This window comes from Thamnophis sirtalis, unplaced genomic scaffold (genome assembly GCF_051295495.1).
Source record: "Thamnophis sirtalis isolate CommonGarterSnake01/CBP01778 unplaced genomic scaffold, rThaSir2_p1.2 scaffold_13, whole genome shotgun sequence".
NCBI lineage: Eukaryota > Metazoa > Chordata > Lepidosauria > Squamata > Natricidae > Thamnophis > Thamnophis sirtalis.
The window spans coordinates 25,160,497-25,178,363 of NW_028261393.1; the positions used below are offsets into that span (position 1 = coordinate 25,160,497).

A 17,867-nucleotide genomic window follows, 5' to 3' on the forward strand; every position below is an offset into this window, starting at 1 on the left:
AGAGAGAATGAATACAGCCACCTCAATAGTAGAGAACACTGCAAGTTCCTGGGAATCTCCAGACCTGATGATTTAACCAGGTGTTGAGGGTTTTCTAGAACAGCAAGAAGGATGCAACTAATGTAATTTGAGGGTGGAATGGAGAGAATATTCCATGGGATGGGTGCTACTTGGAATGCTACTTGGGACCCTCTAAATATCAGCTTGCTGCTTTTTACTAGTTAAGCTTAGGGAAAATCAACCAACACTCATCAAAGATTTGTATAACTTGTTTGCTGGTGAATCTCTTTTGGGGATGGGGATTGGACCAGAGGTGGTATTCAGCCAGTTCTGACAGGTTCTGGAGAACTGGTAGTGGAAATTTTGAGTAGTTGAGAAAACCGGCAAATAGGCTGGCCCTGCCCCCTGCTGCCTCCCAGCCTCCCAGCTGATCTTCTTTTGTTGCCCTGAACAGGAGAAGGGAGCTAGAAAGTAGGTTAGCGGGGTGGGGAGGGAATAGGGATTTTGCAGTAGCCTTCCCTTACCACACCCACAAAGTCACACCCACAGAACCGGAAGTAAAAAATTTTTACTACCATTGGATTGGACCTTTGAATTTTGATCACGTGATCATGGGGGATGCTACAAAGGTCACAAGTGGTCAAAAGTCACTTTTCTCAGTACCATTGTAACTTTTAACAGTCACAAAATGAATGTTAAGTTGAGGACTACCTGTACAGAAAGAGTGCACCTATCAGTTCCCATTAATTTGAATCTATACTTTAAAAAAACTGTTTAAAACTGCATTTGTCTTTTCTGCATTCACACCACACTTTTAACTGAAAGCCAGGTCCAAGTTTCATTTCACATCTACTTTTACCAAGTTGTATATCCTCATACAAACAACTTGGCATTTAAAAAAAAATAGTGAGTAGTTCCTGTGAATTTTACTCCACTACTCATTGCTTACTATAGGGAGCGGTGCTCATCTCCATTTCAAGGCCATTGAACCAGTGCTGTCCAAAGACATTTCCGTGGCATTATGGACTGCTACCTTCTCACAAAAAGTTCTACCTATTTATCTAGTTGCATTTGCATTGTATTTTGGACTGCTAGTTTGGCATGATCTGAGGCAAGGACAGGTGCTCATCCCTTCATGTGGTGCTTGGATCTCAAACCTGGCTGCTGGCTTTCCAACCAACGTCCAGCGTCTTAATCACTGAATCACTGTGCCGCTCTGTGATTTTTTTTAAAGGATGTTATGTGCATCTCTGTTCACTTGCATTCTGTTATTTTGGTCCTAATTTCCTAGTTATAGATTGAAATCAGAAATTAGAACTTTTGAAACTCTTGAGCAAAATGCACAACAATTAAAACGAGCAATTAAATATTTTTTTAAATGGAGACTATCAAGAAAAGGCTTCCCAGGACACACACAAATAGCCGGCACGCATGAGAGTACAGTACACACAAGCATATGCCAATTCGTTCTCCATTTCACATCTGGTCTGTCTACCAATTCATTCGGATGCTTCTTTTTTTGGGAAAAGTGTTTCTCCGATTTGTGAAAAATCCTTCAAGCAGAGTCTTTAGAAAGGAAGCAGTGCCCCCTGGTGGTAGAAGGAGAGAAAGCACCCTTTGGATCGGAAGCATGAGAAGGAGCCAAAAAGGCTCATTGCGTTTGAATGCTTTGTCTACCTTGATGTGAAAGTCGAGGTCGGTGTTTTTTATGGAAGCCCTCTGGCTGCGGGAAGGCAGAGAAATGACTTTCAAGGCCATAAGCATTCAAGAAGAGGAATAGATAAGAAGTTAAATTTTAAAGCTGGAATTGTAACCAGGATTGATTAGAGCAGCTATAAATTATTCCTATACCCAGGTCAAGGTATGGACAGGTCACCCAAAATCAAGCCCAGCTCATCAGGAACTAATATAATTAGTCCTCAACTTACAACAGATCATTTAGTGACCACTCAAAGCTGCAATGGCACTGAAAAAGCGACTTATGGGCGTTCTCATACTTTTGGCCATTGCTCATGGCCACATCATCAAAATTCAGCTATTTGGCAACTGACTCTCATTTATGACTGTTGCCGCATCTTGGGGTCATGCAATCCCCTTTTGTGACCTACTGACAAGCAGTCAATGGAGAAGCCGGATTCACATCACAACTGTGTTACTAACTTAACAGCTGCAATGATTCACTTAACGACTGTGGCAAGAAAGGGCAAAACTCACTTAACTACTGTCTCGCACTTCACCAGAAATGTTGGCTTCAACTGTGGTCGTAAGTCTAGGATTAGCTGTGTTCATTTTCATTGTTTCACAGAACAATCAGTGGCTGGTTGGTCATTCTAAGGCAGGGGTCTCCAACCTTGGCAACTATTAAGATTTGCAGACTTCAACCCCCAGAACTCCTCAGCCAACTTTGCTGGGAGTTGAAGTCCATAAGGAATTCTGGGAGTTGAAGTCCACAAGTTTTAATTCTGGAAGTTGAAGTCCACAAGTTTCTGGGAGTTGGAAGTCCACAAGTTTTAAATTCTGGGAGTTGGAAGTCCACAAGTTTTAAATTCTGGGAGTTGAAGTCCACAAGCTTTGCTGGCTGAGGAATTCTGGGAGTTGAAATCCACAAGTTTTAAAGTTGCCAGGTTTGAGACCCCTGTTCTAAGAAGAGGAACTTCATGAAGAGCAAAGAACTTGGGTGGGTGAAGAGCAATCAACCCCAATCTGGAACGAACTCCCCGTGGAGATTCGTACCCTCACCACCCTCCAGACCTTCCGCGTAGCCCTTAAAACCTGGCTGTCCCAACAGGCCTGGGGCTAAAGACTTCAACCCCACCCGAATAGTATGACTGTTGCGCTTTTTAACGATGTATTGTCTTCATATATGTAACTTGTTTTGTCCTTCCCTCCCCCTGACTTGTGAGCCGCCCTGAGTCCCCTTAGGGAAAAGGGCGGCATACAAATTACTTTATTTTATATTTGTATTTGTATTTGTATCTAAATCTAAATCACAGCCAAGCAGTGATGGACAATAGCTGCTCTACAATTCTAATAAAATTTTACACAAACAATAAAAGCCTCATTGTTCCACTGGAGTTTTCATTGGTTGTTGTGGACGGATTGGGGTAGATTGCAGGGGTGACACCGAAATATAATTTTATCATATCTTAAATCATTGTATTCTATTCCAATTTCATTGTAGACACTATTTTATTCCAATTCCATTTTAAATCGTATTTTATTCTAATTCCATTTTAAACTGTATTTTATCAAATTCCATTTTCTATTGCTTTTATCATATTTTAGTAATAATTTGTTTCTGGAACTTTGCACTTTTTGATATGGCCCAAGGGATAATCAATAAAAACTCAACAACTGATTGATTGTTGCTTGAATCTGAATTTTATCCTGTTTATGATTTTTAAAAAACAACCCTCCCATCATGTTTAAGGCCCTCGTGAGCAGAATAAGGAACTGAAATTATTTTTGATGAGTAATATCTTGAACAACTGACTTTTGAAGGCTTTTTAATTTGGTTGGGATTCCAATTCAGGAGTAGAACTCCAAAGCAGTTTCCCATGAGGCCCTTGGGAAAGAGCAGAAGGCAAGTTAGTCATTGTTGGCTTTTATCTATGAAGTATGGATGGGTTAATTTCTTTAATCCTTCCTACCTCCACCTCCATTAATCCCTCATCCTGCTGAGGTCAACTTGGACAGCCTTTCACCCACTTCCAGGAGCTCACTGTGATCCTACCTTTTGACCTCAAAGATTGGCTAGGTCTAAGCAGTGTGGAGAGAAACATCCAAGGTGGCGCAGTGGTTAAATGCAGCACTGCAGGCTACTGCTAGATCAGCAGTTCAGCGGTTCAAATCCCACCGGCTCAGGGTTGACTCAGCCTTCCATCCTTCCGAGGTGGGTAAAATGAGGACCCAGATTGTTGGGGGCAATATGCTGACTCTCTGTAAACCGCTTAGAGAGGGCTGAAAGCCCTATGAAGCGGTATATAAGTCTACTGCTATTGCTATTGCTATCTTGCTGGCATGGCACGGGGCATGAATGAAAAATGTTACAAAATCTACTTTCAGCACCTCCAGTTCAGTTATTCCAATTATTAAGGGACATAACCACTGCCATTTCTGGACACCCAACTCTTTTCATACAACTCGGTCACTACCAACCTGCTTGTCTAGAATAAAGGAGGGAGGGATGAAGAGGAAGGAGGGAGGAAAGGAAAAAGGAAGGAAAGAGGGGAGGGGCAGAAGGAAAAAGGAGGGAGGATGAAGAGTAGGAAGGAGGGTTGATGGAAGGAAGAGGAATGAAGAAGAGGGGGAAGGGAGGGAGGGAGGAAACGGAGGGAGTGAAAGAGGGTTGATTGAAGGAAGAGGAAGGAAGAAGAGGGGAGAGGGAGGGAAGGAGGATTGATGGAAGGAAGAGGAAGAAGTAAGGGAAGAAAGGAAGAAGGAAGGAAAGGAGGGAGGGGCAGAAGGAAAAAGGAGGGAGGGAGGAAGAGGGAGGAAGGGAGGGTTGATGGAAGGAAGAGGAAGAAAGGAGGGAGAGAGAGATGAAGAGGGAGGTAAGGTGGGTTGATGGGAGGAAGAGGAAGAAGGAGGAAGAGGGGAAAGGAGGGAGGGTTGATAGAAGAGAAAGAAGGGATAAGGGGGAGGGAGGAAAAGATGAAGAGGGAGGGAAGGAAGGTTGATGGAAGGAAGAGAAAGAAGAGGGGGAAAGGAGGGAGGGTTGATGGAAGAAGAGAAAGAGGGAAGAAGGGGAAGGAAGGGAGGAAAGGAGGATTGATGGAAGGAAGAGGAAGAAGGAAGGAGGAAAGGAAGGGAGGGTGGGTTTTTATTGCACTTTTGATTTCCCCTGAAGGCTGCAATGACGCAGCTATGACAGGGCTGTTTCTCAGCTCGCTTGTCCCAGTGATTTATTGCTATTCAGGCAGACGTTGGGAAGATGGGCTGGCCTTTCATTCCTGCAGAACTGCTCCCCGCTCAATCTCTCTCCCCTGTCGCTTTAATAGCATCCTATCTTCTATTTATTCAATGAATATTTATGAAGGTCCTTAATGAAGAAGATGGGGAGCACGCAAGGGAAGGAGGGAAAGAAAAAAAAAGAAAGAGTCCCCCCCCCCTTCCTATTTGCCATTTATCAGATACATCAAGATTTGTTAGTATTCAAGTGGCTTAATTTCCTGATTAAATTTCATTTTACAGATACAAATTTGGAAATTAAGCTCTGCCTTTTTAGCCAAGATAGGGAGAAGAGAAAGGTGAGATAAGGAAAAAATGGACACTGTTTTCCTGAAAGGGGGGTGGGGGGTGACATTTTTTTTTTTAATTTGCTGAAGGCCAATTAGCAGATCTAGGACAGTCAATGGGTGCCATAGAATAGCCACATAGAAAGGAGAGTTACCAAGAATTACAGAGGCATTTGTATATTATTGACTCCTGACCCAGGTTTAATTAAGGGGTTTTTCTTTATGTAATAGTTCCAATTTTGTAAAGCAAACATTACATTTGCAAATCAAAATAGGACATCCAGAGTTTGTGTGAGCAAACTTCAAGTAACATTTACATGCCAGTGCTAAATTATGTTAGAAGTCCTATGTCAGCTTGGTAACTAAATGCTGATTTAGAGTTGCCTTGCTACAATCATCGCCCCATAACTACCTTGCAAAGGGGCTGATGGCAGATGGTATTCAGCCAGTTTTCTCCAATTTGGGTGGGTGAACTGGTAGCGGCAGCTGCAGGCGGCCTTGTTTACCCACCCTGATGTAATGCGCGAGCACTGCGCATGCACAGATACGCCGCGTGAGAGCGAAGCAAGCCTGGGGGTGGGACATGCACGTTCACTGGTAGGGAAGGTAGGGAAGGTAGGTGAATCCCACCGCTGGTTGATGGGTAAAGGGGGTTGCAGAGGACTGAAGATGGGCCAACGCAAACACTTTCTGAATCCCAATTGGGCGTTTTACGGAGGTGTATATCCTGTGTGCTGATTGGTTGACCCAGTTTCCTGTACTGTGTTTTACTGTCTGAGTGGCCCTCTAGCTAGAATGAACATTCATAGATGTATAAATGCAACACCTATGCAACCACCCCTAAACAATGATGCCTATGTTCCCTGATGTGCAGTGATGGACTTGTCTAATTCAGACCTCACTTAGCACATTACAGGGGTTGTTCCAATGTAGGGAGAGTCGCAGTTGTGGCACTGAGTTATGAGAAACACCTTCCACAAATGGGTTTTAAAATTGGAGTTAGAAAATCAGCAGTTATTTCAAATCTTGCCTAAAAGTTCCCATTTTCCTCCTTACATCCTAGGCATCATGACTTCTCTTCATCACTTCTCTTCACTTTCACCGAACTTCTATATTTAATAGAATAACAAAGTTGGAAGGGACCTTTTAATTCATCTAGTCCAAACCTCCGCCCAAGCAGGAGACCCTACGCCATTTCTGTCCAATCTCTTCCTGAAAGCTTCCAGCAATGAAGCTCCCACAACTTCTGAAGGCAACTTCTGTTCCATCAGTTGATGGTTCTCTCTATCAGAAAGTTCCTCCTTATTTTGAGGTTGAATCTTTCCTTGATCAGTTTCCATCCATTATTCCTTCTCTGGCCTTCAGGTGCTTAACTTCTCCTCTCTGTGGCAGCCCCTCAAACATTGGAAGACTGCTATCATGCCCCCCCCCCCAGTCCTTCTCCTCACTAGACTAACCATGCCCAGTTCTTGTAACTGTTCTTCCTATGTTTTATCCTCCAGTCCCCTCGTCATCCTGGTTGCTCTTCTCTGCACTTTTTCTAGAGTCTCAACATCTTTTTTATAGTGTAGTGATCAAACTAAAGGGTTCCTCCAGAGTAATCCAAGCAGACAACTAGAATAATATCAAGATTCTATTTCATAAAGATGATGAATCAATTTACAAGAATAATTAGTGAAGAATAACTGTTTTACAAGCCTGTTAAATCAAGAGAATCAGACACAACTGTTAAGTTCATTGACATTTATTCTTCATGTTGTTTGTTTTCTTTTATGGAGAAAAATATTTTTTAATTAGTGTTTACTTTAAAAAACCTTATTTTACAAAGATTTACAACTCTGGGAAGATGACTCAGACGGAGCATTGTATATCATTAAATAATAACTATAATAGAAAAGGGAGGTCATAAAGGCTAATTTTGTAATTAAAAATGCCATTAATTTGGACAGATCAATCTCATCAACCAACTTGATATAATAATATATAATTGACCAAAACATTAACAAATTAAGATAGTACAAAAGCAGCTGAAATGATGGGAGTATGGGAGGGGGAGGCAGTAAATAAAAAATGATCTCAATTCACTCATGAGATTTTGCTTGAGAGAGACATCTTGTAATATATTTTACAATGACGAGGTGTTTATAAGAAGTAAACTTCAAGTGATTTTTTTTTTAAAAAACTCACTGACGTAAAAATGATACCATTTTTGAAGGATTTTTTTCTGTCTTGAATTTTTAATTTCTCCCACATAGCCCATAGATCATATAAATATCTTAACAGATTAGAACAGAGGTCCCCAAACTTGGCAACTGTAAGACTTGTGGACTTCAACTCTCAGAATTCTAGGAGTTGAAGTCCACAAGTCTTAAAGTTGCCAAGTTTGAAGACCTCTGGATTAGAAACTTTAGAAGAGGCTATTTGTAGCTCAAGGCTGAACTATGGGTCCCTTGGTGCTCTTTGGGCTTTGTTGTTTTCTTAAGGATGTTTCATTACCAAACTTTGTTACAAAGTGGGTTTGCCCCACTCTCTTTTAGAACTGATGGTGTTACCTAGATGGGTAATGAAACGTCTGCAAGAAAATAACCATGCCCAAAGAGCACCAAGGACCCGCATAAAATTTTTTAAAAGCTACCGTGTGGAACTCAAAAAAATTATTGGGGCCCAAAATGAGAATTTTCCCTCATTTCCTCAAGATAGTATATAACATTTGTGGGGGGAGGAAGGGAGGAATTCTACAATTTCTTATCAATAAAAAAGAAGCAATCCTTCAATGAGAAACTCAAGTTTGATCCAAGTTGGCAGCAATTTTTGCATGTACCGTATTTTTCGGAGTATAAGACGCACCTTTTTCCTCCAGAAAAGGGTGAAAATCTGGGTGCGCCTTTTACACTGAATACAGCCTTTTTGGCCTACTGAAGCCCCCTTTGCAAAATTGGATGTAGGAGACTTGTAGAGTGCTCCTGGGGGCTGGGGAGGGCAAAAATGAGCAAACAACAGGATTTTTTTGCTCACTTTTGCCTTCTCCCAGCCCCCAGGAGCACTCTACAAGCCTCCCGAAGCTCTGCATGCCTCCTTTTTGCAAAAAAACAAGGCGTGCAGAAGGTTTGGGAGGCCTGCAGAGTGCAAAACTTTTTTTTTAAAAAAATTACCTCTTCAAAATCATAGTGTGTCTAATACTCTGATGCGTCTTATAGGCCGAAAAATACGGTATGTGAATCTCTATTTGGTGCCACTCAGAATGTCCAAGTGCCTTCTCACCATCAAAGGTGGACTAGTTATGCATGGATGCTCAGGTCCAAGCAAAGGTTTCTCATCGGTCAGGAGGTTTTCGATTGGTGGCCTTCACATCTCTTTGGGCCCAATCCTTGTGTGTTCATTGCTTAATGCAAAGTAGTGAAGCTTCTGACGAATCAGCGAGGTCAACCATGGAGCCCTTTCACTTGACAGCATTCAGTAGGAAGGTCCTTTGACAGAACCTACTTCGGTTAGTTGAGCTGAGGCAGAGGCACCAAGGCAGACAACTGCCTCGCAAAACCCAGGAAGGCCAGAAGGCCCAGGTAAACCAGGACGGCCTGCTTCTCCTGGGGCACCTGGAACACCTCGCTCTCCGTGTTTGCCATTGAGAGCTTGACCAGGTTGACCAGGGGGACCTGGAAAAATGAAATAAGGTACAGTTTATAATTGTGTGCCACATCCCCTTCCACAACCATTTTTGTTGTTGTTAGTTGAGAAGTCATGTCCGACCCATCGCGACCCCATGGACCACGTTCCTCCAGTCCTTCCTGTCCTCTACCATCCTCTGTAGTCCATTTAAGTGCATGCCTATGGCTTTGGTGACCCCATCCAGACACCTCATTCTCTGCTGTCTCCTTCTTCTTTTGCCTGAATCTTTCCCAGCATCAGGCTCTTCTCCAGGGAGTCCTTCCTTCTCATTAGGTGTCCATAGTCTTTGAGTTTTCTCTTCAGGATCTGGCCTTCTAAAGAGCAGTCAGGGTTGATCTCCGCTAGGAATGAGCTTGCAGTCCAAGGGTCCACAACCACTATTGCTTCTCAAAGTTCTAAAGACCCCATCACCACTAAAAGAAACTTGGGTGGAGTCTCAAAATTCATGTTCTATTAGCCAGGTACCATCAGGTGCCATCACCTTTCAGGAAAGAAGGCCTGAACAATAGGACTTGTACATGCAACAAACAAAATCTAACATCCAAGATGACATAAACTGGAGGCCAGCTAGTTGCTAATGACCAATGCTTCAGATCTGGTGAAGAAGATTCGTTGCAAAACCCATCTCCCTGCCTGTCTTTTTCATACCTGGATTTTATTTGCAACTGTGGCCACCGTAATAGGTCAATCCCTCATCTTTTAATTCTTGTTTTGTTTTTAGTTCTCCTCTTTCAGTTAATAAGTCATTATATCTTATAATTAATAAATAAATAAATAAATAAATAAATATTTATTTATTTATTTATTTATGACATTGGGATATACCATATTTTTCAGAGTATAAGATGCACCGGCATATAAGACGCACCATGATTTTGAAGAGGTAAAAAAAAGTTTTAAAAGTTTTTGCACTCTTCAACCCTCCCAAACCCTTGTTTTGGAAGAAAAAAAAGGAGGGGGGAACATGCAGAGGCTTTTTGAGTGCTCCTGGGGACTGGGGGGGGGGCAAAAAGAAGCAACAATTGGCCCCTTTTTCACAAAAAAAGGGGGCATTTTTGCAGAAAAAAGGGTATGCAGAGCTTTTGGGGGTTTGTAGAGTGCTCTTGGGGGCTGGGGAGAGGCAAAAGTGAGCAAAACCAGCCTGCTTTTTCCTTGTTTTTGCCTTTCCCAGCCCCCAGGAGCACTTTGCAGGTCTCCCAAACCCTCTGCACGTCCATTTTTGCAAAGGGGGAGGGGGTTTGGTTAGCCAAAAATGTTGTATTCAGTGAATAAGTTGCACCCAGATTTTCACCCTCTTTTTTGGGGGGGGAAGGTGCATCTTATACTCTGAAAAATCCGGTATCCATGCCTTCATTATAAATAAGCATACTGGCACTTTCAAATAGTGTTGTTGTTTAATTTTAGTCCATGCTAGCAATAGTGAATTTCTAATGTGATACCTCTGGAAGTAGCTGTGTATCTTGCCCTTCTCATACCTTAAGAAGGCATGCCATCCCAGTTGCAGATCATGGCCTTCCAATGTTAATAGCCTTATATTTCTCAGATTGACCCACTCTTTCACCCGCGAAAGAGCTCCCAGTTTCTAAAAGAACTAGACCTGAGTTAGACCTTGATATCAATTGTTCAGAAAGCAGTGGTGGGGCAGAAGACATAGTGGTGAAGCTAGGCGTCACCAAAGAATCTCTCTAGCCCAAGGTCTCTTCTGCCATTGCTTCTTCTTACCACTGTTTTACTTCTCCAGATATAGATCTTTCGCTTCTTACTTGTAAGTGCAAAATCTATCGTATCCATAACTAAATGAAGATGTATATCATTCCCCCAAAGTCATCTCCCCCAGACCTTTTGTGACAGCCACTCCTTCATCCCTCCCACCATGAAAAATGATTGAACAATTCCCAGTAAAGAGAAAACGAAATCTTTCTCAAGGGAAACTGCCATACTGTAAACAGAGAGTTTACACTGCACTTGTTTTATGACCTCAAATCCAAACATATCTCTAAAACTGCAAAAGATTCACCTGTGGTTTATTTTGTGCAGTGTCTGGAGATGGAACCTTCCACAACGATTTATTTTATTTATTAATTTTTATGCCACCGGTCTCCCCTTAAAGGTGACCCTGAGTGGCCCTGAATGTCCTCCAAAGATATCCTGTGTGGTGATTAGCTAAAATGACTCTGGAATTCCAGAAGCTATTCCACACTTGGAGGTGGAACCCAAACGTATAGGTCTGTTTCTCTCAAGGTAACTCAAAAGATCTTCTCACCTGGTAGGCCTGGAGGCCCTGGCATTCCTTGATGTCCATGGCCAGGTTCTCCCTGGTCTCCTTTCTCACCCCTCTTTCCTGTAGGATAAGGGAATCACAAAAGTTAACCCTTATTAGATTCACATTTTGTAGGCCCACTGTTTGACTGGAGCATCTTTCCAGTTAAAGACAGCCACAGGGTATCAGGCCTGCAGACATCTTTTCTTTTGGATCTTTGGCCTGCCACACTTTCTATTATTCTACTATGCATTTTCTATTGTGGGAAAATGGGAGGGGGGAATTGTAAGGAGTTAGATGATATGTAGCCATAACAAAATTATTTCTAGAAAGCCAAGGTCATCCTTTGTTTCTGCACCTCTGCACCTGACCGGAACTGGATGGGTGGAACTGCCAGCATGGCAGTGGGAGATTGAACCATGTGATGGACTTGTGGGTGTGGGGGCAAGATCTTGAACTTTCAACTAGGTGGGGAAAACCGGGAATCTTTCAGTTTCAGGTTTTTCCAAATGTGCCAATATGCCTCTCTTAATAAATCGGAACTTTGAGCAATATTTTGGCTTGGCCTCTGATTTACTTTTGGATGCTATTTGGAACACTGACCCACGGATTTCAAAAACAAAGGCAAAAAGGTAAAGTTTCCCCTCGCACATATGTACTAGTTGTTCCCGACTCTAGGGAGCGGTGCTCATCTCCGTTTCAAAGCCAAAGAGCCAGCGCTGTCCGAAGATGTCTTCGTGCTCATATGGTTGGCATGATTAAATACCAAAGGCACACAGAATGATGTTACCTTCCCACCAAAGGTGGTCCCCATTTTTCTTTTTACGTGCTTTCAAACTGCTAGTTTGGCAGAAGCTGGGACAAGTAATGGGAGCTCACTCCTTTACAGGGTATTAGGGATTCGAACCGCTGAACTGCTGAACTTTCTGACAAGCTCAGCATCTTAGCCACTGAAAAGCAGGGACCACCTTTGGTGGGAAAGTAACAGTGTTCCATGTTCCTTCGGCTTTTAGTCATGCTGGCCACATGACCACAGAGACGTGGCTCTTCGGCTTTGTAACGGAGATGAACACCGCCCCCTAGAGTCGGGATCGACTTGCACATATGTGCATGGGGAACCTTTACCTTTAATTTCGTAATTTCTTTCTAATGGCTTCTTTGGGAACTTCAAGGATAAAGCTCTTCATGTTGATCAGGAATAAATTTGCAGGTGTCTATTCATGCCTTCTAAACCCTCATGAGATAACAAAAGCTGACATGAAGTTTCCATGCAAAGACCTCTTCCTACCTTTGGGTCCAGTGTTGCCTATCTGTCCAACCGCTCCTAGGATTCCTGGAGGACCACGGGAACCAGGATGTCCATGGGGGCCTTGGGAGCCAGGTGACCCAGGAGGCCCCGGAGGGCCAGGTGGCCCCATCATGCCACTTCCACCCACAGTTTCTCTTTTCGCACTCACTGCTAACTCGGCCAGTTGCTCTGGAAGGCAAAGATGAAAAGAAAAGCAGTGCTTCATCTCCCAGGTGTCCTCCGCCATCCTTCCCAAATTCAGGAGGGTCAAGACAGACAGTGAGAGAGGACATGTTTCTCCACAAATGTACTCTGCTCCTCAACAGCTGTGTTTACTCAACTGCGTTAATTACCATCCTAGCAGCTGTATTTGCACAACATGATGAGCTGGATTAGTTTTCATTTGGTTCAATGCTTTCTAGATTAATGTTTTATACGAACCCGGCTAGTTTGTTAAGCTTATGATTCAAGTTACTGAACTATAGATATTCAGAAAAATGGATTAAATCATAACCAAGTAAAATGTATTCTGTAACTGCTGCTTGATTCCTGGGGACTTTGAAGATATGAACATGGAACACTTGTAGATATCTTTTTTCAACCTCCCAATCTAGCCAATACAGCCTTGGTATTCCCTGGTGTTCTTCCTTCAGGAATTGATCAGAAATTGATCATCTTCTTAACTTCTGCGCCCAGGCAATATTGACTAGGGATTGCCTCTGCTTAGATCAGAGATGGGGAATGATGGCCCTTTTATGACTTGTGGACTTCAACTCCCAGAATTCCTGAGCCAGTCATGCTGGCTCAGGAATTCTGGGAGTTGAAGTCCACAAGTCATAAAAGGGCCACTGTTCCCCATCTCTGCCTTAGATCCTTATATATTAAAATGGCTGGGTCAGGAATTCTGGGAGTTGAAGTCCACCAGGGGCCATTGTTCCTCATCCCTGCCTTAGATGGTTTACTGAACATGGGTTAATGAACTGCCATTAAATGGAACTTGCATGTCTGACCACCAAAGGCCATCTGCCCCTTGTTTCCATCTCCAATCACCCTACTTCACACTACAAGTAGTCCTCGACTTACAATTAGTTTACTCACCATTCAAAGTGACGATGCTGAAAAAAGTGACTTATCACCATTTTTCACATTTACAACCATTGTAGCATCCCACAGTCATGTGATCAAAATTTAGATGCTTGGCAACTGGTTCATACTTATGACCGCTGATGTGTCCCAGATCAACTTTTGCGACCCTCAAAGTCAATGGGGAAGCCGGATTCACTTAATGATCAGGTGACTAACTTAACAACTGCAGCAATTCACTTAGCAACTGTGGCCGGAAAAGTCATAAAATGGGGCAAAACCCATTGAGCAAATGTCTCACTTAGCCACATCCATTTTGGGCTCAATTGTAGTCATAAGTTAAGGACTCCCTGTAGTAAAAACTGGCCAGCAGAATTTCAATGTTCACGCTGACGTTAGGGAGAGTTGGGGAAGGATTTTAAGCACGAGGATGGGTGTTCACACAGCCCATTTCAATGAAACATACTAAAAAAGACACACATTTCGAGGGATGTCACACGACGTCAATCAGGAAACCCAGCTGCAGCCCCCAAATGTGTCTCCAGATGAATGCCAGGCCCACGGGGATAAATCACTGCCAAGTTTGTGGTGTTTGATTCATGAGCTTTAATTTCCACTTGTTCCCTGGGCCATGGCACTGGCTGGCATGTGGCTTGGCCGGAGGTGCCCCTTTTGATACACTGACCTTGTAGCATCTTGATCACGACATCAACAATGTGCTGATCTCCAGTGTCCCTGCCCTGGGGAATGGAAGAGAAGCTGTGGGTTGTGATCTTCTCCTGCATCACAAGGCCAGCAACCACAAGAGTCTAAAATCAATTTTGTCAGGACCGGAAATTCCCCCAGGGAGGCTTCCAGTTATTATACTCAAGCAGTGTCTGTAAACAACTGGTCTGCTTCACTTCTCCTGCAATCTTCACTTGCCTACCAGCATCTGGGCTTCCTTTCCCCACCCCCAAGTGCACGCACGGACATACGCACACACAGACACACACACAGACACACACACACGCAGACAGACAGACACACACACACACAGAGAACACACAAGACATACACAGAGACACACTCACACAGACAGACACACACGCAGAGAGACACTAATACAGAGAAATCTTGAGCCACAGATGCTTTTTAGTGGAAATGTATAGGCTGGATAGATAATGCCTGGAGAAATGTGTACATTTGTATTAATACACATTTAATGTGTATTAAAACAAGAAGGAAGACATTCCTTTATTTTTTTCCTCCTTTCTGTAGGGAAGATCTTCCCCTGAAGAAGGCCGTGGCTGAACAATCTATTCTTCCCTTTCCTATTGGTTGGCTGGAAGGAAAATGGTGTTGTGGCTAGGCGGCCAGCTGAGCCGGCAGCAGAGTCGGACAGTGAGGAGGTTGGGGAGGAACATGGGGTAGTCCTGGGGGCTGAAGCTCAGACGAGGGCTCTGCATCAGACGCAGAGAGGGAGCTACAGAGCAGTGATGCAGAAGAACAGCTGGAGCCTGTTTGCAGTGTGTGAATGCTCAGAGCTGTCAGAAGACAAGAACAACTAAGAAAGCAGGGTCGACTCAAGAGTAAAACCACACCTTAGAGGTGTTTGGCCCCTCATCTGACAGCACTCCAAATGAGATAAGATGTGTGTGGTTAAGCATTCCTCTGAAAGATTGTTTGCTAAAGCCTTGCTGACTGTGAATGAAAGGAATTCACAGTTGTGTAAATAAAAGAGGTTTTTGTCGGGACCAACACTTTGCTTCTTGCTTTCTAAGGAAGCCTGGGTCAGAACAAATGGACTGGTATTGAATGCTCCTGCCAATATCAAGTCCAGCAGAGTGAAGAAGAGTGGTGAAGGCGCCAAGCTGGAGATAGTGAATTCTAGTCCTGCTTTAAGCACTGAAGCCAAGTGGGTGATCTTGGACCAGTCACTCTCTCTCAGCCCTGGAAAGGAAAGAATAGGAAAATGCTTCTAAACTCTTGCCAAGAAATAGCAGGGGCCACATTCCAGGTGTCAACACCGTCTCAAAAGTTACATGTATATGTATATTTATATGTAAATGCATATGCATCCCAGAGGTGGTATTCAGCAGGTTCTGACCAGTTCTGAAGAACTGGTAGTGAAAATTTGGAGTAGTTCGGAGAACCGGTAAATACCACCTCTGGCTGGCCCTGCCTCCATCTATTCTCTGCCTCCCGAGTGCCAGCAGATTGGGAGGAAATGGGGATTTTGCAGTAACCTTCCCCTGGAGTGGAGAGGGAATGGGCATTTTACAATATCCTTCCCTATGACACCCACCAAGCCACACCCATCAAGCCATGCCACACCCACCGAACCAGTAGTAAAAAAAATTTGAATCCCACCACTGATGCATCTGTATCTGTCTATATTGTATGTATAGAGACAGAGATGATAGAGATGATTGAGACAGAGATAGGGAGGGAGGGAGAGAGAAAGAGAAAGAGAAAGGGGGAAGAGAGAGAGACAGAGAGAGAGAGGAAGAGAGGGAGAGATATTGCTATAGCTTAATTAAAACATTCCAAAACAATCAGGAGTAGGAAGTTATGATTCTTAGAATTCCACTTGCAACCATGTAAGCTGAAGGTCCTTGACTTCTGCTTCCATGGTTCCAAGAGGAATCTGAGAGCCATATTTTCCTACTCCTGAAGGTCCTTCACTTACATCGCTGTAGTGCTGGTGCTTCACCAGAAGGTCTTCCATGAAAGTGAAATTGCATTTAAATGTGACCGTCTAAGAGGAGAGTCTCTGCGTGTAGCAGATGATCTCAGTGAGAAGAGGCCCTTTAGAAGAGACCTGACAGACAGTCTGTTTTCCACAATAACGAAAATGGCTCTCAAAAGTCAAGGATCCAAGTTCTCCAAAAGCAAACTCATTTTAGGGGATTTGTTCCAAGCCTCCTCTAAGACTGAACCTCTGAAGGGGGAATGCTTGAGTGACCCAATGAGAAAGACTCCATGCAATAATCAGATAATACATAGAACAGTGATGTATAGAATTGGATAAGCAGATGTGTGCAGAGATGAATAGGTTGACTGTGGAACTGAAGAATAAAGAAGAATTGGAGTATTATAAAGTGTGGAAGAGATGGTATAAATCAGGGGTGTCCAAACTTGGGAAGTTTAAGACTTGTGGACTTCACAAGCTGGGGAATTCTGGGAGTTGAAGTCCACAAGTCTTAAAGTTCCCAAGTTTGGACAACCCTGGTATAAATGGTTGGACAATAGATGCAAGATACTGTATAAGAACTAAATATTATTTACAACAAACATGATAACACAGTATAAATTTGTAAATATTATTATATTTTAAGTGATGATATGGATTTTCTGTAATGAGTGGAAATTTGTGTTTTGTTTTCCAATGTTTAAAAAATAATAAAAATTATTTTTTGTTAAAAAAAAAAGAATTGGATGAGAAGAATAATGAAGCAACCATTATGTAACTATAAGTGTTGCCAATACTAGAATGCTGTAAAAAATTGAAAATGTGGTATAAATGACAAAATATGTTCAATAAAAACATTTGGAAAAAGGAAGGAAGGAAGGAAGGAAGGAAGGAAGGAAGGAAGGAAGGAAGGAAGGAAGGAAGGAAGGAAGAAAGAAAGAAAGAAAGAAGGTCAGTAATCCCCCTTTTGTTCCAGGAAGGATCACTGATCTAATTCCACACCAGAAAAATCCTGCTTAAGGTGATACTTGCATAAGCGCACCAGCGTGCCCACTGTCCCTGTCTTACTGTCCCCATTTATCTGTATTTACTTCCTTTGTTCATGTTTATCTTCATACCTATGCTTGTTGTCTTGTACATGTTTGACAAACAAATAAATAAATACTTAATCAGAAGACAGAACTCACATGTACAGACCAGTGGTGAAATTCAAATGTTTTTACTACCGGTTCTGTGGGCGTGGCTTAGTGGGCATAGTATGGGTTGGTGCATGTGGCTTGGTGGGCGTGTCAGGGGAAGGATACTGCAAAATCTCCATTCTCTCCCCACTTCAGAAGGATATTGCAAAATCTCCATTCCATCCCCACTCCAGGGGAAGGATACTGCAAAATCTCCATTCCCACCCCATTCCAGGGGAAGGATACTGCACAATCTCCATTCCCTCGCCACTCGAGGGGAAGGATACTGCAAAATCTCAATTCCCACTCCATTTCAGAGGAAGGATACTGCAAAATCTCCATTCAGCCAGCCAAAGGTGGCATTTGCCGATTCTCCAAACTACTAAATATTTCCGCTACCGGTTCTCCAGAATCTGTTAGAACCTGCTGGATTTCACCCATAGTACAGACCCGTAATAAAACCTCCTCAATAGCTCTTAAG

General features: G+C 43.0%; 1 protein-coding gene across 1 annotated transcript in view; it reads right to left on the reverse strand.

Annotated features, from left to right (window-relative positions):
* Positions 1 to 8,324: 8,324 nt before the first annotated feature.
* Positions 8,325 to 17,867, reverse strand: part of COL9A2 (collagen type IX alpha 2 chain) — a 69,741-nt gene continuing 60,198 nt past the window's right edge. Inside the window, exons 29-32 of the mRNA XM_087728378.1 lie at positions 14,220 to 14,274; positions 12,452 to 12,640; positions 11,167 to 11,244; positions 8,325 to 8,890 (exon numbers count right to left, since the gene is read on the reverse strand). Coding sequence (XP_087584504.1) covers positions 8,691 to 8,890; positions 11,167 to 11,244; positions 12,452 to 12,640; positions 14,220 to 14,274 — 522 coding nt within the window. The 3' untranslated portion in view covers positions 8,325 to 8,690. The remainder of the gene's footprint in view (positions 8,891 to 11,166; positions 11,245 to 12,451; positions 12,641 to 14,219; positions 14,275 to 17,867) is intronic.